General features: G+C 38.7%; 1 protein-coding gene across 6 annotated transcripts in view; it reads right to left on the bottom strand.

The window, feature by feature from the left end:
- Sgms1 (sphingomyelin synthase 1) overlaps positions 1–25,817 on the bottom strand; it is a 297,666-nt gene that overhangs the window by 21,881 nt on the left and 249,968 nt on the right. For all 6 annotated transcript variants that reach the window (XM_071611251.1, XM_071611254.1, XM_071611253.1 and 3 more), the window contains one exon: positions 17,979–18,831. In XM_071611251.1, coding sequence (XP_071467352.1) covers positions 17,979–18,619 — 641 coding nt within the window. In that variant the 5' untranslated portion in view covers positions 18,620–18,831. The remainder of the gene's footprint in view (positions 1–17,978; positions 18,832–25,817) is intronic.

The raw sequence follows: 25,817 nt of genomic DNA, 5'->3' as shown, positions 1-25,817 counted from the left end.
TTACATTTCCTGTTTGACTCAAAGTTTAAAAAAATGGAATGAAGTTATTCATGTGAATTTATCAATGTTAATAATAAGGTGACAAGTTCAAAGTGGTTGTTAAGAATTTTCTGATCTTTGGTATTTACTTAATCTTTTTGAAATTAAGCTTAGAATGTCTTCAATGTGTAATGTTAAACAAGGATCTCCTACCACCAAAGTTAAAAAGCAGAGCACAACAGTATTTCAAAGAACTGTATACACTTCTGGGCATTTGCTTCCTTAATCAAAGAATTTCACACATTTGGATTTCTTAGTTACTTAAAGCTTTAAAAGCTCACAGGTGTTACAAAAAAGAAAAGAAAAAGAACCACAAAAGAAACGTTAATTAGATATTAAGAGATTAATCCAATACCAATAAGAAGATGCATGGTGTCATCCTCAAAATCCCCTGGTTCTCTCTTCCCAGATGGGATGTACCCCTCCTGCCACGTGTCCTGTGTGCTCATACTCAGCAATAATTCGCATCTCAAAAAGCTGTATTTGGACATATTACCTATTTTTTCTTAAATATTTAAGCATAAGGTTCACTATTATTTTTTTTCTGAGAAAAGAAAAACATAATCTGTTAAATTTGATTATAAGGAAATATGAATGAAAGTTGTTCATATTCTGTAGATCATTTTTGAGACTTGCTAGAACAGTGGGTTATACAGGTGACTTATTATTAAACTTTTTTTTTTTTTGAGGTGCTGGCGATTGAGCTCAGGGCCTACTGAATGCTTGGCAAGTGCTCTACTACTGAGCTTCACCCACTAGCTCCCTTTTATGCTTTTTAATACCCCTTATCTAGAAAAGAAAAACATGCTCGAAGTAGATTACATTTTGCCAAATCTAGGCTTAAAACAGCACGACTATAACATTTTTGGCATTTGCTATGATAGTCTAAAATTTTTAAAAAATGGTTAATGAAAGAAATTAATAGAGTACAATTAATATAAAGTACAATTAAAATATAATATAAAGTACTTTATATTATAATATAAAGTACAATTTATATTATATATACTTTATATTATAATATAAAGTACAATTAAAATACTGGAAAGTTCTTTTATTTCCCACAATGTCTCTTTCAACTAATCCACAATAGGAAGACATACACAACTCTGGGCGTATTGGAGAGATCTGACTATTTGCTAATAATATGACCCCTGAAGAAATACCTCAATTGAAAAAAAGTTTTGATAGTGTCATAATTGACTTTAAATAAAATTATTTCATTTACCCAAATTCTTATATTTTCTAATAAGAAAAAAACCTTTTAAAGAAATTATAGGTAATGAGTATTCTAGTACCCATTCCCTGGTACTATTTCATAGACTTTCCATTATTTCTAATCCATTTCTCCAATTAGACATTTTTTTCTGGCTCTTTATGAAGCTATTGGCTTTCAGAAACAGGACCTGGCACACAGCAGTGGAGCTAAGAGGCAAATAAACAAGGGAGAGCACATGAACCCTGATATAGAGTCAAGGAGACACCCGTCTCTGGTGCAGTCCTCAAGACCAGTGTGTAACTCAGGTCCCTGCTGAGTGGCTCCAGCATGTGAAACACAACAACACAAGCTGAGCAGTATCTTTAGTTGGAGGCTAGTTCATTTGGTGACCTTGACCATCTCAATGAAGTTCCTTGAAAACTAGTTTCCTCATCAGCAAAAGGAGAAAAAGGACACCGCCAGAGAAGTGGGTTAGAAATAAATAGAAAGGCTATGAAAAACAACCGAGAATGGTTATCAGAATACTCATCATCTGTAATTTCTTCAACATTTTTCTTAAAAAGTTGGCTCTGAATAAAATAATTTCATTTTTCTAACTACCACACTACCAAATAAAATTAGTAAGATATCAGGGGTGATAGGAACAGTACCAACTGTTTTGCCAAATTGCTCTTACATGTCTAGCTCTCTGCCATTTACTTCCTACAACACCCAGCAATGTGTGGCTATGGCCCTTATTTTACAGATGGGAAAACTGAGGTCTAGAGTCTGAAGTGAAATGTAGATATAGTACATAACACAATAACATTTAGACAAAATTGTTTCACATTAGGTAACAAATTCCGCTGTTGAGTACTAATAGGCAAGTTAACATACTATCACATTTTGTTTACATTTCAAAAGTTACTTAACTCCAGTGAATATTTTTGGTGTTTTTTTTTCTGGTATGAGATAACTGTACTTATGTGGGTTTGTTTCTGTGTCTTCTATTTTGTATCACTGGTCTACGAGTCTGTTTTGGTGACAATTACCATGCCGTTTTTTGTTACTATGGCTCTGTAGTATAGTTTGAGGTCTGATATAGCGATGCCTCCTGGCTTCCCTTTTCTTGCTAAGGATTACTTTAGCTATTTGGGGTCTTTTATTTTTCCAAATAAATTTCATGATTGCTTTTTCTACTTAAATGAAAAATGTCATTGGGATTTTAATTGGAATTGCATTAAATCTGTATAGTGCTTTTGACAGTATGGCCATTTTGACTATTAATTCTCCCTTTATAGGAGCATGGGAGGTCTTTCCATCTTCTAAGGTCTTCTTCAATTTCTTTCTTTAGTGTACTATAGTTTTCATTGTAGAGGTCTTTCACTTCTTTTGTTAAATTGATTCCCATGTTTTTTTTTTTTTTTTTTTGAAGCTACTGTGAATGGGGTTGTTTTCCTAATTTCTCTTTTAGTAGATTTGTCACTAATATATAGGAACATGTTTGATTTATGGGTGTTGATTTTATAACCTGCTATTTGGCTGAATTCATTTATGAGTTTTAGAAGTTTCTGGTGAAATTTTTTGGCTGTTCTAAATATAGAATCATGTCATTGGCAAATAGTGACAGTTTGAGTTCTTTTCCTATTCGTACCCCTTTTTCTTTTTCCTGCCTAATTGTTCTGGCTAGAGTTTCAAGGACGATGTTAAATAGAAGTTGTGAAAGAGGGCATCCCTGTCTTGTTCCAGTTTTTAGAGGGAATGCTTCCAATTTTTCTCCATTTAGAATGATGTTGACCTTGGGCTTAGCATATATACCTTTTATGATGTTGAGGTATGTTCCTACTATCCCTAGTTTTTCTAGTGTTTTGAACATGAAGGTATGCTATGTTTTGTCAAGTACTTTTTCTGCATCTATTGAGATGATCAAAACATTCACTGGAGAAAAGACAGCCGGTTCAATAAATGATGCTGGGAAAATTGAAAATCCACATGCAACAAAATGAAGTTAAACCCCTATTTCTCACCCTACACAAAAATCAACTCAAAGAAGATCAAAGATTTAGGCACTAGAACAGAGACCTTGTGTGTACTAGAAGAAAAAGTAGGTCCAAATATTCATCAGGTCAGCCTAGGATCTGAATTATTTAAAGCACAAGACCCCTAAAGCAAAAGAAGTAAAATCATCATTAAATGGGATGGATTCAAACTAAAAAGCTTCTTCTCAGAAAAGGAAACAATAATGTAAGAGAGAGCCTACAGAATGGGAGAAAATCTTTACCACATGCATCTCAGATATAGCATTAATCTCCAGGATATATAAAGATATCAAAAAACACAAAATAAATAAACAAACAAAAAATAACCCAATCAATAAATGGGCTAAGGAACTGAACAGACACTTCACAGAAGAAATACAATCTATCAACACATATATGAAAAAATGTTCAACATCTTTAACAATTGAGAGATGCAACTCAACTCTAAACTACTCTTAGATTTCATCACACCCCAGGCAGAATGGCAATTATCAAGAATACAAACAATAATAAATGTTGGCAAGGATGTGGGGGAAAAGGTACACTCATACATTGCTGGTAGGAATGCAAACTGGTGCAACCATTATGGAAAGTGGTACGGAAATTCCTCAGAAAACTTGGAATGGAACCACCATTTGACCCAGCTGTCCCATTTCTTGGTTTATACCCAAAAGACTTAAAATCAGCATATTACAGTGATACAGCCACATCAATGTTTATAGCAGCTCAACTGACAATAGCTAAACTATGGAACCAACCTAGGTGCCCTTGAACAGATGAGTGGATTTAAAAAATGTGATATGTTTATATATACACACACACACACACAATGGAATATTACTTAGCCTTAAAGAAGAATAAAATTATGGCATTTGCTAGTAAATAGATGGAGCTGGAGACTATCATGGTAAGTGAAATAAGCCAATCCCCCCAAACCAAAGGCCAATTGTTTTCTCTGATATGTGGATGTTAATTCACGATGGGGGTGGCTAGGGAAGAACAGAGTTACTTTAGATTAGGTAGAGGGAGATGGGGGGGGAGCAGGTATGTGGGTAGGAAGGATAGTAGAATGAATCAGACATTATTACCCTATGTACATATATAACTATATGACCAGTGGGATTCTACATCAAGTATAATCAGAGGAATGAGAAATTATACTCCATTATATATGATGTATTGAAGTGCAGTCTACTTTCATGTATAACTAATTAAAACAAATAATAAAATATAAAAGTTACTCAACTCAAATTTTTAATAAGTTTTATGTCATATTTCATACTGCCCAGAACTCTACAAAATAAATGTTTTCATAATAACTTAATAATATATTGGTTATTAAAGCACTGAAAAAATTCTAATAGGTCACACAGATATGCAAAATTTCAGGTGTCCACTTTTCATTACAGTTTACAGCCTGTGGCCACACCCCATGTGTTTAATCTGTCTTTCTGATGTCATCCGGTTTCCAACCTTCTATCTCACCAGAACTTCCACACATGGCACTTCTTTCCACCCATTGTCCTGAATGCCATTCTCACTTCCAGGCTATGGTCTGAATATCCATGGACCCCACAAATTCCTATATTGAAATCTGATCACCAAGGCAGAGCCTCAGAATGGGATTAGTGCCCTTATAAAGGACACTGCAGAGAGCTAGCTAATCTCCTTCCATTATGCATGGACACAGTGGGAAGGAGCCATCAGTAGCCAGGAATGGGACTCTCATCACACACTAAGCAGCTTATGCCTTGATCTTGGACTCCCACTCTCTAGAAGTGTGAGAAATAAACTGAAGTTGTATTTGCCACCCAGACTACTGTATTTTGTTACAGCAGCCTGAACAGACACCTCCCAAAAGTCTACTCTGCATAGAGCATTCATAATCATCTTTTAAAAAATATTCTACAGAGTATGTCCTCTAAGCTCCCCAAAGGTTACCAATTATACCTTGAATAAACTCCTAACCCTTCACAAGGCCCTGGATCTGCCTGGCCTCTCTCGACCTCTGCCTCCCTCTGCTCTTCCCATCATTCTCCAGACTTCTGCTTTAGCCCTTGATACTCTCTGATCACACCTTGCAAATTCCCTCTGCCTTAGACAGGATCTCTGGCCTGGTAGTTCTCTGTCTGGACTCCATCTTCTGCCTTCTTCCTGGAACACAGTCTCACTCTGCCTGGTGTGGACATTTCGTCCACAGACTGCCTACTCTCATGTAGTCCCCTGCTTCCTCTATCTCATTTTTCTGTTTTCATTTCTTCACAGTCCAAATTTAATAATTATATTGGTTATTAAATTTGGGTTACATATAGAATATAACAGAATGTAAAGAAAAACCTTTCCCCACTCCTCAATTTCCACACTCTGAAATCTGAGCTAACTCGAAAGAGGTTTTTAAATCTGTTTTCTTCCCTTTAATTCTTTGCTACTAACCTCCTTGTTTCCCTGGATTATGACAACTGCTATCAACTCCCAGGTTTTAGCTCTCCCAAACTCCCCTCACAGTGCCTTTCAACTCCCTTCAATGACTCTGAGCCACTTCCTCTGTCTTATCTTTCAGACAGAAATCCTCCTGCTTGGGCAAGAAAAGGCATGTTTGCCTACCAATCTCTTTCCCTGGCCTCTCCCACTACTCTGTTTATTACTATCTGTTCACCTCAAGCATTCCAGAGTCTCCATCTGGACAGAGCCACATCACCCCTACCAACTACTTCAGAACTTCGTTTCTATTTTATGGTACAGTTGCCCTGTGGCACACCTGAGAGGAGGTCCCAGGATACCAAAACCCATGATGCTCAAGTCCCTTACATAACACACACACATCCTCTCCTATATTTTAAATCATCTCGATGGCTTATACTACTCAATACAACGTAAATGCTATGTAAGTCGCTGCTCTGCCACATTGTTTAGGTAATAAGGACAAGAAAAAACAGGTCTATGCTTGTTCAGTACAGATGTAATTTTTTTCCCCAGAGTATTCTTTTTTTTTGATCCAAGGTTGGCAGAATCCATGAATTTGGAGGGTTAGCTGTACTTTTAATAGTGAGACTGCCATCACCTCTACTGACAGAGACCACGTCTCACCCCTCTATTAGAGGCAGGCCTCAGAGAGAGCTGGGCCTTACTCATCTTTTATTCCCAGTGAGACTGTTACTGGAATCTGTGAAACCAGCACAACAATATCCTTCTGTGCTTTGTAGTTTTACTTCTGACTCCCTCTGAAAGTCCTTTTTTTTTTTCTACAAATGTTTGTCCTACGAAGTCTTCCAGTGAGCTGTCAAAATTCCTCGCCCTTGATGCTCACTATCCCTTTACCCCACATCTTTGACTTAATTTAAAACATTTGTTAAGATGGCTCCATTCATCCAACAAGGCCTGTCAACCCCTGGGGACTATGCATCCTGCCATCTTTCTCCCTTACACTCCTGCATCCTGAATGCCCCAAGTGGGCACTCCACCATCACAACTTGGGCACTCCCCACAGCTCCAGAGGGAAGAGCATAAATCCCCAGTGCTTGGAGTTCAGTACTCTGGCAGGGAAAAGGCTAGTCAAACAAATGAAAGGGCAAGGCTAAATGCTGAAGAACAAACAAGAAAAATAAATGCTCTCCTGGGAGATTTAGAACTCATTTAATATTTCTCAGGAACTTAGAGGGCAATGACCATTTATGCCTAAGGAAAAGAGACACACCCGAGCTTCTAGACCAGAATATGCCTGTACATGCACAGTGCTCTTTTGCCTTTAAAACACCCAACTCAAAGCAATTTTACATCTTTGATATTATCCTAATCATATTCCTGTTTAGCATGTATTATTATCCCATTTTACAGAAGAGGAAATTAAAGTATTACGTGTTTAAGTACTAACCTGGCCATAGGCAGTCAATGAAAGAGTAACCAGAAAACCCAGGTCTCTAGACTTTCCATCAACTGCTCAAAAAGGAGGTTAGCAGCTAAGATTTTTTGTTCCTATGCACTCTATACAATATCTGCAACATAATTCAAGGGCTAACTAAGCTCAGGTAATAATCCATACTGATGTGAGTAATTTGCAAAGAAAGGATCATATTATAAAATTGCCCCTGCTCTATCTGGCTTTACAAAAATATTATTTCCAGGGTCATATATAGAATATAACAGAATGTAAAGAAAAATATTATAAGATGAAATAAAAGATCAAGATGATCTACTTGAGACAGGTGAGAAGTATCATCCAGAAACTCCTATATAAAACCATACGAAATGAAAAAGTCACATTCCTTTGTTGGTATTTTAGGTTATCAACAAAATATCTATGTATGCATACATATATGTACGCATAAACGTAGGTATTATAAATTCAAAATGTAAATATGTAGATTCATATGTAAATGATGCAATGTATATGTATACTCAGATCTTTCCTCATTTCTTTCTTTCATCAAAACTTACTCACCCTGAATTGCTACCTTAGGGGCTTGTCCAGTCACAGCTAGTGGAACTGAACAATTACTGTTTGTTCTTGGTCTGGAGTAATGAGTAACATGCTATCATAACAAACTTCTAAAGATATAATAACCACAAACATCACCAGCAGTAGCTAACATTGATTGAAATCTAGGCACAGTTACTAGCATATGCAACATGTGATAAATGCTACCAGCTATCCCTATTTATTCATTCCTATAGTGAATATGCCTGTACTGGCTTGTGTTCTAGGCACTGGGAATCCAGCAGTAAACAGAGTGGAAAAACCTGCCTCACAGTGCTTTGTTACAGTAGCGGGGTAGACAATAAGCAAGTAAATATGTAAAATGCAGAGCATGTTGGATATGTGCTAAATGGTAAAATAAGTGACAGGGTCACTGGAAAGGAAGGTAACAATTTGGGATTATGTTAGTCAGAGAAGGTCTCCTTCTGTTGGAGTTAACCTTGAAGATATCTGTGGGAAAAGATTCCAGAGCCTAGCAAATATAAGTGTTTGCTGACCAGCAAGAGGTTGGAGGGGCAAAGACCAAGAGGAGACAGGGTGGAGAAGAAACCACTGGGTCTGGTGGGACCGGACCCACTGGGTCACTATGAGGACAAAGGCTTTAAAACTATATGAGGTGGTAGAAAGCAGTATGGAGATTCCTTAGAAAACTTGGAATGGAACCACCATTTGACCCAGTTATCCCTCTCCTCGGTCTATACCCAAAGGACTTAAACACAGCATATTACAATAATGTAGCCACATCCATGTTTATAGCAGCTCAATTCACAATAAGCTAAGCTATGAAACCAACTTAGGTGTCCTTCAACAGATGAACAGAGAAATAAAATGTGGTATATATACACACAATGAACTATTACTCAGCCATAAAGAAGAATGAAATTATGGCATTTGCTAGTAAGTGGATGGAACTGGAGAATATCATGCTAAGTGAAATAAGCCAATCCCAAAAAACCAAAGGCCGAATGGTCTCTCTGATTTGTGGATGTTAACCCAGAACAAGGGAGGGTGGGGAAGAGAAGAATAGAAGTGGATTAGACAAAGGGAAACCAAGGGAAGGGCATGGGAGGGGTCTAGGAAATTAATTGGTCATAACTTTCCTAGCTTTGTATTTGTATACACGACCAGGGTAACTCACATCATGTACGACCACAAGAGTGGTGACCTAAATAGAATAGGTTATACTCTATGTATGTATATTCTGCCAAAACACATTCCACTGTCATGTGTAACTAAAATTTTTTAAAAATTACATGAGGTAGAAAAAGAGTCCCATGAGTTAGTCTTAGAGTAACACACTCTGTTGGCCAAGTTGCAAAGTGACTTAAGAGCAATAAAGACCAGTAAGAGGCTCCATGACAGACAAGGGTCAGAGAAGATGGTTAGATCTATGGCAGGAACAGAACTGGTGAGACAGACCAGATGTGGTGGAAGAGATTATCCAGAAAAGACGCCAAAATAGGACACTGGACTGAGAACCAGGGAGAACAGCGAGGCTCTTTACTAAGAACGGGATAGGGCAGGCCTGGGCACCAAGAGGACGCCAAGTACTTTGTGAAATGCTCTCTACATACTTTATATTCAGTCCTCATAAAAGGTTTGAGACAGAAACCATTACTCAGGTGGTAGGTGAGGAAACAATGCTACTATATCAGGTAAGAAGCTTGACCAAAGTCACCCAGCAGGTAGGTGACAGGATCTAAATCAAGGATGAGCCTCCATAACCACCCCTGTCATGGTCTGAAGAGTGGGGTGGAAGACAGATGTAGTGATTTCTAAATCAAATCATCACCGGGCACAGTGGCACACACCTATAACCCCAGCTACTCAGGAGCTTAGGCAGAGGATCGTTAAGTTCAAGTCCAGCCTCTGCAACTTAGTTAGATCCCATCTTAAAATAAAAAATATAAAGGGCTGTGGATGTAGCTCAGTGGTAAAGTGTCCCTGGGGAGGGATAAAGAAAAAAAAATCAGATTATGATTAGACATCTCTGATGCTAAAAGAGAACACTTAGGCATGGTATAAAATACAAGGCAAAAATATAACCACTCAAAAATACACATTTAAGAGCACATAGAGAAAAAGATTAATAAAGAGGATATGAACCCCAAAATTAGCATTATTTATCTCTGGTAAGATTATGACTTTTTTCTATATATTTATTGTCTTAGTTCATTTTTTTATTGTGGATATAAAACAAACAATATATACCTGAGATCAGGTAATTCGTAGGGAAATGAAGTTCATTTGGCACATGGTTCTGGAGGCCGGGAATTTTGAAAGAGTAAGGTGCTGGCCTCGGGTGAGGGCTTTCTTGCTGCACCATAACATGGTGAAGGCACCACAGGGTGGAACAGCAAGTATGCTAGCTTGGGCGTCTCTTCCTCTTCTTATGAAGATGCTAAAGATGATGGGGGCCTCATGCTCAGGATCTCATCTAATCCTAATTAATCCCCAAAGGCACCACCTCCCAATACCATTAACATGTATTTGGACATTGAGCTCCCAACGTGTGAGCTTTTGGAGGACACATTTGAACAGTACCATTTACCATTATCTTCTAACCTGCCTACAAGCAAGATGCATTACTTCAGTTTTCTTTAGTACTATAAATAAAAATTAACTCATGAAAGCTGTCACTTTTTGTATCTCTCTCTCTCTACGTTGTTTTACTCTCCATTTTATCCTGTTTAAAAAAAAAGCCTCTTAAAATGCTTAAGGTACCTTAAAAGCCAAATTGCTGGGATTAATGAATTTAGAGGCTGTCCAGGATGAATCCAATTTCCCTCCAATTTCTAGGGCTCAGACTAGTATTTAGGTCATGCGACCTAAAATGGTAAAAAAAAAAAACAGAAAAAGTGGCAGCAGATGAGACCACCAGTCACCTAAGGTGAGAGCGAGAAGCAAGGAACAACCTGGCACTAAATGGGCCATCCAGCCCCTAGGGAATTCCTCCCCCAAATGTCCCTCAGAAAAGAGGGGAGAAGAGAGGAGACTATGCAAGGCCTCCAGGAAAGGAGAGAAAGGATCTTAGCCCAGACTCAGAACCCAGAGAGAGGATGGGCCAGAATAAAAGGAAGGAGAGAAAACTTAATAGAAACAGAAAGAATGAAACTGGATGTGTCTGTCCAGTGGAGAAACAGGAAAGGGATTTCCCAGACTGGAGGTAGTAGGAGCCATGCCATACCTGGGAGGTGACAGCATGGCAGCAGTCAGCTAGGAGCAAGCTAAGAATATTTTCTACAATATTTGGGGAGCAGCAAGATGTGATAGCTATCAAGGCTGGTTGGTCCATTCTGGGGCACATGCAAGTGTCTTCTGAATGGTACATAACACATAAACCTTATAACCAAGAAACTGAACTGCTCTGTTTTATTCTATTTGTCCTATGCACATGAAATCTGTGCCACTGTATCCGCTAAGAAAACACACTTTCAGAGGACAAAGATTGTTATGCCAGGATTATTATACATTAATATAACAGCTTACTATGCCAGGATTTCCAGACTGGGTTCAGACTGAAGTCTTCATTCTCCAATGTAGGCTGCTGTGAGATGGGGGCAAGCCAACAGCTTCTTCTTGGTTACTTTCTCTGAGAGGTGAGCGTAACACTACTAATTTTAAGGACTGACTGAACCAAATGTCACAATGAATGTAAAAAAATATTGTTACTACAACATCAGCTACTTTGGAACTTGTCTCTTGAATAGGATGAAAATGTTTTTTGACAACACAGATGAAAAGGAACAGAATAAAAGAGACTGAGTGAGCAGAGGAGGTACAGCAACACGTGTAGGGGCAGAGACAATGCTTGAGTTCCTCCTTGCTTTATTGCTAGAGAAGAATATGACAGCCAATTAAATAATGGCAGTTATCCAAAAAAGCTACAGTAACATGAGAAAATTTTGTTCTCATCCGTTTTATACTTGGAGACAGCATGAACCACACACTTGGAAAAGCTGAGATGTTACTGTGAGAGCAAACAAAATTCCCCAGGACATAACCTTGATGCAAATATGCAAATGTTCTGCTCGATGGTGCCTCCCTAGCACATAGTGTCTAATAATTCTTGGTAACTAAACGTGAAGATGCCCCAAAGTTCCATTACAGACTAGCCTTCTGGTCAACTACAGTATAATTTATAAGAAAGTGAAATGACGTTAAGAAAAGGTTCTCCTGAAAGTTACAAAACAAACTATTGAACAGGAACCTGAAAAGACCTGCTTCACATCAAATGCTCTACATCAGTAAGTGCTTTTAAGAACTTTACTTAATCATAACCACCAAGATATAAAACAATGGAAATATGTTGACAGTATCTGGGCTCATAAAGTTCCTTGGGGATTAGAAGAAGAATGAGTAAGTACTTTGATTCAATCAACTCAATGTGAAAAGAAGCACTGATGGAATTAAAATAGGGTAGAATGAAAGATAAATGTTAGTGGAGAGTCTAGTCTGTTAAATAAAACACAACCCAAAACAATCAAATTAGCATCTGACAGAAGCAGTTGCAATCAACTCAAAGATTCTGTCCTTGGGAATGAGACTCCAGTCACAGAAGAGAGGAAAATGCTATAGGGTTTTTTATGTTGGCAGAAACCCACCTAACAGATAAGGCCATCCAAACCAGATCCTTTATCAAAGGTTAAAATATGGTTTTATGTTGTCAGAAATCTATCTAACAGACAAGGCCTCTAAAACCAAGCCTTCATGGGAAATAAAAATATTAACTAAGGTTGGGGGTATAGCTCAGTGGTAAAGTACATGCTTAGCATGTGCAAGGCCCTGGGCTCAATCCCTAGCACCAAATAAAAAAAATAATTAAATAAAACTTTAAAATGACAACAAAATGGGCTTGAGTTATGGCTCAGTGATAGAGTGCTTGCCTGGCATGTGTGAGGACCTGTGTTCCATCCTCAGTATAATAAACAAACAACCAAATAAATAAAATACAAGATCAATCGACAATTAAAAAATTTTTTTAAATAACAAAAAAATAAGTTCTTACCCAAGTAATCTCTGAACATAGAATATACAAGGCCAGTAAACATCTAAAAATCCATTCCAGTACTATCAGAATATAATCTCAGAAAAACCATACAGAAGACTATACTTGTTCCTTCCTGCCAGATCAGAAAGGAACAGTCCTAAATACAGACGCATGGAAGGCCTTAAGCCGGATCTGCCCACCCTTCCCTTCTCTAGTCCCTTCCCTTTGGCATGGGCTCAGTTTTCAAAGAATCCACTCAGTGACCATTTCCACATCACCAGCCTCACTATGTCTCTGCCAAGTGTTGATAACAGAATGTTCTACCCTATCCCCCAAACAACTCTACCACCAAGCTCTTTCAACTCCACCCCACAACCCAACTGACCAAGGGCTCCTTTACTTTTTTCTACAACAATTTCCACCACTAATGGACCAACATATCCTGCAATATTTAATGAATTTTATACAATCTGTTCCCCAATCCCCAAATGACTTACACTACTCCTTTCAGGAAAATGTCTTACCCCAACAAAAGATGGGCAGCTCTAAATGCAACAGAAGCCAGGACTTCCCATCACCCACCCAAAATTCATTCACTGAACAAACATTACATGAATCAATTCAACCACCTGGACTTCCACAGTGGCAACCTATTCAGTCCTCCTGCTTCAAATCCTACTTCCCTGCTCTCTAGACTGCAGCCACAGTCATGAATCTTTCAAAATATAAATCTGCTCACATCCTCCACCTCAAATGACTTACCACACATGAAACAAAATCCCAACTCTTCACCCACAAATACCCTGCATGAGCCACCACCCACATCTCAACAGACCTCTTGAGTCCCCACTCCACCAGCTCAGGGGCCCCAGAGGCCCTTCGGTGCTCCTCAGGAGTTCTGCACCTGCTGGGTCTCCTGCCTGCACTGCTCTTCCCCCGAAAGCCCCCATGCCACTCTCCTTCATGTGCTCAACTGTCACCTCATTACTAGCTCCATCCCTCCTCACCATCTCCAACACTCGCCCTTTGCGCTGCTTTTTCTCCATTTCCCTTAAATTAGCTGTTATCATCTATTCATTTGTTTACTGCTGCCTTACCCCAGCCAGAAGATAAGCTTTATGAGAATTCCAAGATCCTCTGCTCAATGTAGCATCCCCGGGGTCTACAAATACCCGATGCATAGTAGGTTGCTCAGTGAACACAGGCTGAATGAACGAATGCATTTTAAAAGAGCATTTTCTGGGTATTTCTATGTGCTAGACTCTGTACCAGGCAGAAAGATATAAAGATGAATGATGAATGGGATCTAGTTTTTGAGAAACTTAAAATCTAGTAGTGAAGGAGACACACACACACAAGTAATAGAATGAAATGTGCTACGAGCTAGTTCAAGGAGAAGCATGGAATGGAGTAGCTAAAGGTTAGGCAGGCTAGCCAGGGACTGGAATATGAAGAACCCTGAGCCTCAGGCTGAGGAACTGGTTCTCCATGTGAGTCTCGACTGAGAACACCAACCTGGGGTGTAAAGAGGAGAGGTATCTGAAATTAGAACTGACAGAGCTGGAACTGACTCAACTCAGTGACAATGAAGGGAGGAGCCCTCTTAGGTTTCTGATAAATGCCACTGGTCAGAGAGGAAGGAAAAAAAATGGAAGTTTTCAAAGCTAGCATATTTGACGTCAGACAAGTTGAGTTTGAGGTACCCTGATCACCACACTCAGTCATAATTATTCCTCTAGTGACTAGTAAACCTTTGACTTGGAAATTCTACAGTATGCTCCCTGGCCTGTCAGGGGGTTACAATGTCCTGACAGAGTGGAGGCACACGCATCACACATCGGTGCCACCATGTTAACCATGACTTAGCCATGCAAAGCCTTTAATAAAGTCTTGAGGCTTTATCAAATCTGTATGTTTAATATATTCTTTATCATGCTTTCTTAAAACAAGGGATACCTGTTTTGCAGTGAAGTCTGACACAAATGCAGATTCCCAGGAATTTTTCCTAGTCAGTGGCTTGAAAGTCCAATTCTAAATGGGGAGACAACATTTATTTACAATTTTAAAAACCAAAGAATTTCTCAAGGACAGGTATTATTGTTGCTTTCCCCTTCTCAATGTCATGGAAATCCCATGTTGATATATGCTTATGTAAACATATATACATCCAGACGTGACAAGAAGATGTGAAGAACGAAATGAGGGGAAATTAAGTACAATAAAACAGAACCCATGTTCCACAGGAAAGAACAACTGTATACAACATAAGGAGAGAGCCAAATGTCACAATTTAAGCACTAAGGTTTTCCAGCACCTCCAAGCTCAAGTTACAGGGTGTTCTGTTGGGAGATGTTAGCTAAATTCCAGTGGTCTCACTCCTCAATTCTAAGTCATCCTCTACAGCTTCATCCTATTTCTTCTCTGAAAAGTAGATGACACAAAAGAAAGATGGAATATACTATTTTTTTAAGGGCTCTAGGGCTCTTAAAATCAAAGTCAAGGGCCCTGTTGGGAATTAATAGCCAAACAGGTTTAATTCCAAGGAGCTGAGTAAAGTGTGCTGTTAAGTGATAAACTTCCTGGTGGATGGTGGGGAGACAGGTGGAAACTTAGGAGAGTCAAACACAAAAAGAGGGAGAGGTTAACACTCTGTTAAACAGAACATTCCATACCAGAAGGATCTATTTCCTGAAAATGCTGCATGAATAAAACTGCTATACTATAATATGTAATTAACTAGCAACAAGGGAACTATGACACTACAAAATTTAAAATTTTAATTAAGATCTTTTTAACCTTCTTTAAGAGAGCCAGGGAAATGCAGTTCACTACCTACTGCATGATATGTCAGTCTGTATCTTCTTACCTCTTATACGTCTGGTGGGCCACATACACTCACAAGAGATCACAAGGAGGGAGACGGACAGCAAGGGTGTGGCCCAGTAGAAGGACAGGGGCAGGGATGTTTAGGACAATATTCGCTTTCTACATCCCTATCTTTCCAGAGGTGAAAACTAGAGGGAGGACTCCACCTCCCTGTCCCCCACTGGAGATTGAACCGAGGACCTCAAAAAGGCTAAGCTAGCATTTTGCCACTGAGTCCTCTTCTAAAATTTTTAGGTCTCACTAAGTTGCCAAGGCTGGCCTCTAACTTGTGACCCTCCTGCCTCAGCCTCCTGGAGCAGCTGGGATCACAGGCATGCACCACCACACAAGGTTCAAAGAAGATTTTAAAGAATCCTTAGCTGGATGCATTCTAGACAGAAATACTCTGAACCTGAGTGGCATGTCCAGTAATGTTAAATTCAAACAACACATGGTTGCCTAGGACAACAGAAGTTTATACTTAAGGGGACCTTATTTTCTGAGGAAAAATATTTAGGGATCCACCCAAACCACTCAGCACATTAGGCCCTGGCTGGGCTGGAACACAGGCTGCCTGCATCCCAGTACTGGATTAATTCTGTAAAAGAAACAAATTGGCTAGTTTATTGCTGAACAATTTAAATATATAAGTGTCAGCAGTACTGGCAATAAGTACCAGGAAAACATAAAATAAAAAAGTTTGCAGATTTCAGGAAAATCTCTTGCTGGGAAAAAAATAAACATTTTAAAGAAAATAGTCCTATATTGAAGACAGTTCTTTGAACAAGAATAAACTCATTTAAAAGCCACAGTTCTGTGAGAATCATGTGTGATTTATTCAAAGCTAGATTCCAGAGTAGTAAATTATATGCCTGCATGGAAGAATTTTGATAAAAATTTAGGAAACAAACACACAAAAACAAAACACCAAAAATCAGGGGAAAAAAAACAAAACCCAGGAAGCATAATTCAAGTTAAACTTTCCTTTGTAGAGAAGACCTAACATTCCCCCCCCCCCCCCATTGGGCTTTTAGGGAAAAAAGTTGAGAAGTCAAAAAGTTTATAATTCAAAAAGCAGGACTGAAGTTTGGCAACCAAAGGAATGCATTTAAGGAATTCTGAACATCCATATTTCTAAACATATCCTTCATCCTCTTAAAACTAAGCAACAGAAACAGCTCTTCAACCAAATCAAATGTAGCCCAGACCACTAGTTTTATTTCAGTTTCTGCTTAAACTTTAGGATTGCCAAACCAGCCCTAAATAAACACTGACTACTTCAATGACTTTCTTTATCTAGACTAAGATTGTCCTTCCCTTGGCCAAGAGTGAGCAACTGCTCTCATTTCCATTCACAGATATAATTTATAAGATAAAACAAAACTCAAATAGTTTTAATAAAATACCAGGGAAAAAAACCCATCATTTCTGTCAGAGACAGTTCAGGATAAACTCTATATCCACAATTTATTTTCTTGAGTTAAGGTGATCTCTTTAATACTTAGTTGCACTGTGGTCATGAAACAGTTCACCAAGAGGAACTGAACTTCCTCAATGAATGGCTTCCAGAACCCCACACAAGGGCATCATAAAGATGTTTCACTCAGAGGAAACTCAGACACCAAAGACAAGGGCATTAATTAACAAGAACAAGTCGTTACCCAGGTAAGTGGTTTTGGAAATCTATATTTGAGTTTAGAGCTTGAGACCTGAAAACCACTTGCACCCACACAAAACTAAACGGAGGTGCCTATTTATAGCCCTGAGAGACTTGAATGGAATAGTCACAGTCTGCTTTAATTGCCACAAAACAAATAAGACAAAATCACATAGGTTCCTCCACATTCCACCTACCCAAGTCGTATCCTAAGGATATCATTTTCCCAACAACCCAAGCCACTGTGGAATACTTATTCTGAACTCATCTTTCAATATGTATCTGTGAGGTTCCAGGTCTGACTGTGTGGGGAAAACTATCCCCACCATGCGCAATACTTAGGCCAGCTGCCAATCATTTACTTCCTGAGTTAATAACACCAAGACTAGGTGGTTTACCTGCTGTTTATCAGCCAGTACTTTCTGAAAGATGTCTGAGAGTTTTCCTTCTCGTTAAGTGAAAACAGAACATCATCTCTCACAGTCCTAGTTGTCATGCTATATGAATATTGAACAAAACAGGGAACTAACAGCATTTTCTTAAAGCTGCCAGAATTTTAGTTAGCTCAACAGAGTATGTAGTTAAAAAAATGAAAGAAAAAGCAGTTAATACGCTTTGATTCCAACTGCTTGATGAATTTCACTTCCAAATAATTACTAGATGTCTGGAGTATAAACCCCTCTTTCACCGCATCTTAGAGCTTTGACTTTACTTACTTGTATTTTAAGAGCAGCCATTGAATTAACCAGAGTCCTACAAGGATCATGCCGTTAATTTCACAAATAGAAAAGGCCCACTGCACCCGGTTAAAATGGTCAAAAAACGTGTCCGGTAGTGGAGGCTGCACCTCCTTAGGAGGCACTCGTTCATGGACGACCGAGATCATCACTGTGGTGAGAACAAAACAGGAAAGTGCGTAAAGGAAGGCCAGAAAAGTCTTGCCCCACTCCATGGGGTACTGGGAGCGCTCCAGTTCTGGCATGGGGATCTTTATCATCTCTTTCCTATACCCATTTGGCATCCCATTGGGTTTAATCTTGATGCTAAAGCTGCCGTCAGGGGTGGGGACGTCTACGCCAATGTTGAGGTGTCCGTTGGCATGGCCGTTCTTGTGTGCTTCCATGTGGTGCTCCATTTTCAGGGTCTCTATCATGTCCAAGAGCCGCTGCCCGTTGTCAGAGGAGACTCGGCACAAGGGGGGGTTTTTGAAATCCTCTCGGGTTAGGTTGATCAAATCCTGGCCTGTGAAATGTTCTAGAGGTTCACAGTATTCTGGCATAGCATTCTCCAACAGCCAGTCTGCCACCTTCTTGGGTGACCAATAAACCACTTCCTTCATTGTACTGGCAGACGACATGCAGTCCCCAGCTTGTTCTCAGAGGTCAGCAGTCACTGTTCCTACAGGGCAGGACACTGTCCCTCCTTGGCTGGTTCATCTTATTGGGCCTCATGAGTGGAGACTTGTTTGGCAAGATGGTCAGGGCAGTTGTTAAATACCTCATGAAGCTGTCCAGGGTTTCTGAGTGCATGAGCATTCATTCACCTCATTTTTGAACAGAATTCTTCCTTCTGTGGAAGCAAAAGAAAAGGTTAGGCTACTGGGACTTCCATATCAACTCCTCCAAAACACATGCACACAAAAATGGAAAGTCAGTTGTGAACTCCATAGTTTTCAAACATGTAATAGTTTCAGGGAGCACCATTTCTCTGGTTATTTGTCTTCTCTGACAGCACTAAGTTGGATCTGAAAAAGAATAAGGTCAGAACACACATGTATTATAGGATCTCCAGTGGTGTACTTACTAAGGATAATTCAATAGTGCTTTGAACTCTGCTCTACACAAACCATTGATTCTCTTTGTACTTAATAATGTGAAAGAATATGGCAATTTTTTAATCCATCATTCTATTTGGTGAAGAATGTTTAAAAATGCATATACTATATGCAACTTAAATAGATATCAGAGAAAACTACAGAAATGCAGATCATCTGGCCCAATAATTTTACAGTTTTACCAAAAAGTCAGTGAATCCCTTTTTCCAAATGTGCTTGAGCCCCATCAGAGGTTACCAATCTGGCTGCCTGGGCTGAAGTGGAGGGGAGGGAGACAGCTCTGCCTGCTTTGTTGATCTTTCCACTCCCAGCCCCTGGGGGTTTCTGTGGAATGCACCATGGTTTGAAAATGAAGGATTTGATCCAACTCCCTCATTTATAAATGAAAAATCTTACTTCTATAAATGTCAAGGAACTTGCCTTCAGTCAAGGGGTAGTCTGTCTAGAAGAGTTACAGGTTAAATTTAAATACACTAAACTAGTGTATTTATTCATTAAAAATACTTAACCAGCTAAGTCACAATAATCAAAAGGCATACCTATAGAGAAAATTCAAAAGAAAGATTCAAAAATTTATATTTATATAACTATATAATCTGCCTTTAGCAGAAAAGAGACCACAGTTTGTCTCCCAGCATTTTCCTTCCACCCATTATGTGAGCTTCAGTTCATTCATCTGTAAAACGGGAATGAGGATAATCAAAAATGTTTCCTTCACAGGATTTTATTGTCAATGATTAAAAAATGAAAATTGGTGAAACATAACCTAGCTCAAAAAGCAATGATTTTCAAAAGGGTCTGTTGGTATCCAGGCCCTCTTTTAACCTTTCCCATACTATCGATCATGTCCACCAGCCACTGTCCACTTTATATCACTATGAAAAAATTCTACCAGGGCTGGGGATGTGGCTCAGGGCCAGCAAACAAGGGGTCTTGGGTTCAGCCCCGGCACTGAAACAAAACAAAACAAAACAACCTATAGGCTAACTGTTTCCTTATATGGTCAATGTGTCAACTGCAAAAAAGCTTACACAGATCTGGAAGTTTAAGAGCTGAAAATTAATGATGACACCATTTCCTTAACATGTTTTTATGGAATAATAATCTGAAAAAAATGTTCTATGTTAAAAAAAAAAATCCGTAACCAACAAACCTAGGAATTGCGTACTATAATCTCTCCCAGGTATAACAGTATACATTAGGATGTTAAAAGCATGAGGAAATTCTCCAGATTAAAAAAATAATTAGCAGGACTTCTCAAATTGACTTCATCAAAGCTGTCCAATCTCTGCACCACTTTTTCTCTTCAATTCATCTCCACTGAACTCTCAATCTAATTCTGGCATGAGGATGGAGAGCATGTCTACTTTCAATTTCCCAGTCCAAATAACAACCAATCAATGACAATAAAAACCTTAAAAGATATTCTAGGCCCTGCAAGAATATCGGGTATTCCCTTTTCTAGGAATCTGCAGTGCTCTGCACCTTTCTTATCACACCCTCCCCTCATTAAGTTTCTGTCTAGACTCCCGCAGGAGGCTTAGAACAACCTTCAGCAGCCATGTATCTCCCATGCCCAGGACTCAGTAAGTACTCAATCAACCACTGCTCATTATTCTCAAAAATATCCCTCAGACCCTGCACCACATTGATGGTTAATGGAAAATGAATCTATTGAAAATGACATTGATAATGAAAACTGCTTTAAACCAATTTGGATGTTCCAGGAAAATAAGATAAGCATTTTCCAGAGAGAAACAAAACCGAAGTGGATCTCAGACCACCTGTCACCACCACAGCGGAACTTCCTCTGTGATGAGGACTGACCAGAGTGGCAAGGAAACATGCACACCAGACAGAAGGTTGCACAGGACAGGATCTCCTCAGCACAGGGCCCAAGGCCTTTCCTTAAATCCTCCTCAGCAGAATTTTCCTTAAATACTCCTCTGCAGAATTACAGGAACCATCAAGAGAACCCTTCAATATCCTGAAGTGACTATAAGACTGTAAAGAAAATCCTCGGTGGAGTGTCTTGGCCTAAGGGAAACAAACACAGGCTTCTCCCCCAAGTTCTTCATTCTTCTCCTTGCCCAACACAGGAAGTTGGCCAGGATGGGAAACCCCCCAGAACCACGGAGACCACAGCAAGGCCAAGGTGCTGTTTCACTTCTCACTGAGGGGAGAAGGAGGCACATATCACTCCTCAAGAGATAATCAACTTTAAAAAAAAAAAACAAATGGTAGGAGGTAATTCAATACAGGCTATCAAACATTCATCTGGTATGGCCAGCACTGTAAACATCCATCCAAATGAAGAAACACTAATCTTGAAAAGGCAAGACCTTCAAGCAGTTTCTGATAGCCAGAAAATTCTTCAGAGATAGCAAGATAAATTAATAACTTCAATTCCATAGTTAACTAGGATAACAAAAACATTTTCCCCTGAGAAAGCCCCTGAGGGTACTCAACCACTGCTCATTATCTTCAAAAATATCCCTCAGACCCTGCACCACCTTGATGGTTAATGGAAAACGAATGTATTGAAAATGACACTGATAGTAAAGACTGCTTAAAACCAGTTTGGATGTTAGATGATATATGGTCAGCTGGGCTAGGAAAACAACTACCATCAGCACCCAGAAGAGCCACCTTGAATCCATTATTGGGAGACCAACAAGGAATACCAAATTGATAGACTTCCCTCAGAATTGGGAAAAATTAATATAAGAATAAAAACACTGTAAATTGCTGGGAGCCATTAGCCAAGTAGGTATGACAATTTCCTTGCCAGCGTACCCCATGTTGCTGACATGTTGCAGCGACATTGAATGTAGGTGACCTTGCTCAAGGACCAAGGCAGATTAGGGTGTTCCCGGTTTAAGATAGTCGTGTTTAGGGCGTTCCCAGTTTAGGTTCCAGGTTTAAGGTTTAAGATTATTCCTGCTGGGAATAGGGCGTATCCTGCTGCCTGAGTTCCCCTTGAGTTCTCACGGGATTCAGACAGTATATTTTGGAGATAGAAGCCCAGTGGAGGTGGATTTGGGCAGAGAACGTGGATTTGGGCAGAGAACGTGGATTTCCCCAGAACGTGATTGTAGACGGCTGGTGTGAGTTCGGGAATAAAGAGTTGCTGTTTGAATCTACAAGCTGTGTGGTGGCTCGTGATTGTGTGCCCAGCCAGACTGTGGCAGTAAATAAACTCATCCTCCCCCAAATATCATAGAATTTGGGAGACAGAAGTAGTATAGCAACTCTTGTCCATATGTAATTTTTAGAGATAAATACCACAGCCCAGTGAGTTTGTGGTTTGTCTAAAATTTCATACATAGCAAAGAGGTAGTCCTGGGGCTGAGACCCAAGATGCCCTTCAGCGCTCTCCCGCTGTGAGGTCTTCAACCATCTCCCAGATCTGAGCATGTGGGCAGAGAGTCTAGAAAGTTCTAAAAAGTGGTGGTGTCCCAGACGATAAAAGGTGAATGACAGCACATGGTTACCACAGGTCCTTAGCTCAGGAGGACCTTTTATCTGGTCTCAACTAAGTAAAAAATATACTAAATTCAATTTGGCTTTAATTCTTAAAATAGATATTTTAGTCTTAGAAGCTATAAAAGCCTTTAGATAATATGCTATGCTGTGGTATAAACTATTTATAGTTAATTATCAAGGCCAGATTTCTAAAACAGAAAAATAAGTTAAAGCAATTACTCTAGTAATAGAAGACAATTTAACCAAGAAAAATTACTAAATATCATTAATTACCCCGTGCCCCCTCCCTTCCACTCCAACCCCTCAGCCCTATCTAGAGTTGTCTATTCCTCCCATGTTCTGGCTCCCTATCCCACTATGAATCAGCCTCCTTATATCAGAGAAAACATTTGGCATTTGGTATTTTGGGATTGGCTAACTTCACTTGGCATTATCTTCTCTAACTCCATCCATTTACCTGCAAATGCCATGATTTTATTCTCTTTTATTGCTGAGTGATATTCCATTGTGTATATATGCCACATTTTTTTTATCCGTTCATCTATTAAAGGGCATATAGGATGGTTCCACAGTTCACCTATTATGAATTGTGCTGCTATAAACATTGATGTGGCTGTGTCCCTGTAGTATGCTGTTTTTAAGTCCTTTGGGTATAGACTGAGGAGAGCTGGGTCAAATGGTGTGAATATACTATATATACAACCAGAGATATGAAAAATTGTGCTCTATATATGTAATAAGAAATGGAATACATTAAGCTATCATATATAAATTTTAAAAATTTACATTAAAAAATCTGGAAATTACAAAATAAATAAATAGAGGGTAATGTTTTAGATTAAATAAAACAATTATATTTTTAAACTCTTTTTATACCTTAAGTTCATGCTATTTTGCCTAAAAGGCAGAAGTTTTAATAAATAAAATTGAGGAAATTATATTGTTCTGTTGTGTGCATGTACAAATATATAACAGTGAATCCCACTGTTATATATAATTACAATGCTCCAATAAAAACTCATCTGAAATGGAAAAAAAAGAAAAGAAAAATTACTAAACAAATCACTTAGGAATGTCTGTTTACACGTCCCCAAAAGAATTCATTAAAATGGGAGTTCAAAACCTACTTGAATCAAATGTATGAAACATGATATGTCAAGAGCTTTGTAATGTTTTGAACAACCAATAATAAAAATTTAAAAAAAATGTTTTAAAAAAGAATTCATTATGTTATAGTTGGGTGTGGTGGCCTAGGCCTATAATCCCAGTTACTTGGGAGGCTGAGGTGAGAGGATTGAAGTTTGAAGCCTGCCTGGGCAATTTAGTAAGACCCTATCACAAAATAAAAATAAAGCAACAAATTATGAGATCAGGGGATATAGCTCAGTGGTAGAGCACTTGCCTAGCATGCATGAGGCCCTGAGTTCAAACCCTAGTACCACAAAAACAAAAATCAAACAAATATATTATATTGTGTTATTATTTGGCTTGTCTAGAAATAAAGCAGTGTTGTGCTAACAAAAACCTACCATCACAATTACAGATTGAACACATCGGTTTTTAAGAATGAAAATGTGCAGTTATTGATGGAAAATTTCTAGTTCCAATGCTTGCTCTATCATTAACTTGCCCTCTGACTCCAGTACCTCAGTTTCCTGAAATGCAACAGTTTATTCCATCCACTTATTCCATTAGTAAAAGGAATTTACATACACCTGACAGTGCTTTGAAAAATAAAGTAATATATAAAAATACAAGAGAATAATAAACTGAGTTCAATTTATTCTTTCCTTGAAGATTAACTGGCTTTGTAAAATAACTGCCCTGAAATTGAGAATTGAGTTTTCATGATTTTTTTAAGGCACAATGGACCCAAGATTGAACAAACACAGCTGGCATGTCAATGAAGAAACTGCAGGGAAAAGATAGGGTTCCAGAGGTTTCCAGATGCTGATAATAACAAGTGATAGTAGGAAGTTGCACATAAAAGTCTTACATAGAGTAAATTAAACTTCCTGTCTCACGGATCAAAGCTCTAAAACAAAAACAAAAGCAACATGGAGATGACACTTAATTTTATTTTAATAGCTTATCATCAACTTCATCCAAGATCAAATTGTGGATGGGCATATGACACTTAGCTCACACTTTATTAAAAACAAAAACAAAAACTCCCTATGAGTACTTTGTTGAAAAAGCAATACAAATAAAGAATTTATACTGTTTTTCTACAAAACACTGACTTTTTGTAAAACTTCCTGTTCATGTAAAAGTCTTCATATCTACTAGAACTTTACCTAAAAGTCAGTTGACCTTTTAAGGTGATGCAGCCCACTGGAACACTCATAGGTATTAAATTCTCAGGATAGCTTTCCAGTGGCTCTTCTTCAAATCAGTCTATATAAAGCTGTGCATTTTCCTATTTAGTACTTGAAGAATTAATTCAAAATAAGCAGAGCTCATAAAATGATACATATTTGAAGAATAAAAATTGTTAAGAGTAACAACCACATTGGTTTACCTGAAAGACTTAAATTATTTATTTCACTCTACAGTTTTGGAAGTTTTAGATTACTTTTGATGCCTTAACCTTTAAACGGCTCTTTATTTTATTTTAAACAGCTATTACCTGCCGTGTTCACAGTTCCACAGTCCAACTCCGGTTGGCAAATAAAAATCATCCCTTACAAAACAGGTTCCTTAAACTAAGTGTCTGCTGACCTACTTTGCTTAGATGTGAGAAGGGCTTGCTGCAGCGTACATATTTGCCTTTCAGTCCACTCAGGTTGTTAAGACTCTGGGCTGTGAGAAGAGCCTCATCTGATGACATCTTTCTCTCCTCCAAACCTTGTCTATTTAATGGTACTTAATACTTAGATTTCACAATATCTGAAATGCATTCCTTCTCAGTGGCTGCCCTGTAACTCACCCAAAAGTTAACCCCATTTCTTATGCCCCCTTCTCAAAATGTAGGATCTATATTGTAATGTGGTAGCCCTCAATGTGCCAGGGGAAAACAGATGATTTTTGGTTGCTTATAAATTAACAGGTATGATATATGAAAAGAAATCAGCCATACCAACCATATATTATGGTTCTAGCTGTTCCCTTACGGTATGAAATATACAACTGTTCCATCCACATCACAGAGTCCTATCACCAGTGAATTCTACCTCTCAGACTCCAAGACCCCATTTGAGTCATTTATTGACAAGATTTATATATAAATATTTAG

The sequence above is a fragment of the Marmota flaviventris genome, chromosome 4 (genome assembly GCF_047511675.1).
Source record: "Marmota flaviventris isolate mMarFla1 chromosome 4, mMarFla1.hap1, whole genome shotgun sequence".
Lineage (NCBI taxonomy): Eukaryota > Metazoa > Chordata > Mammalia > Rodentia > Sciuridae > Marmota > Marmota flaviventris.
This window is presented reverse-complemented; position numbering and strand designations above follow the sequence as displayed.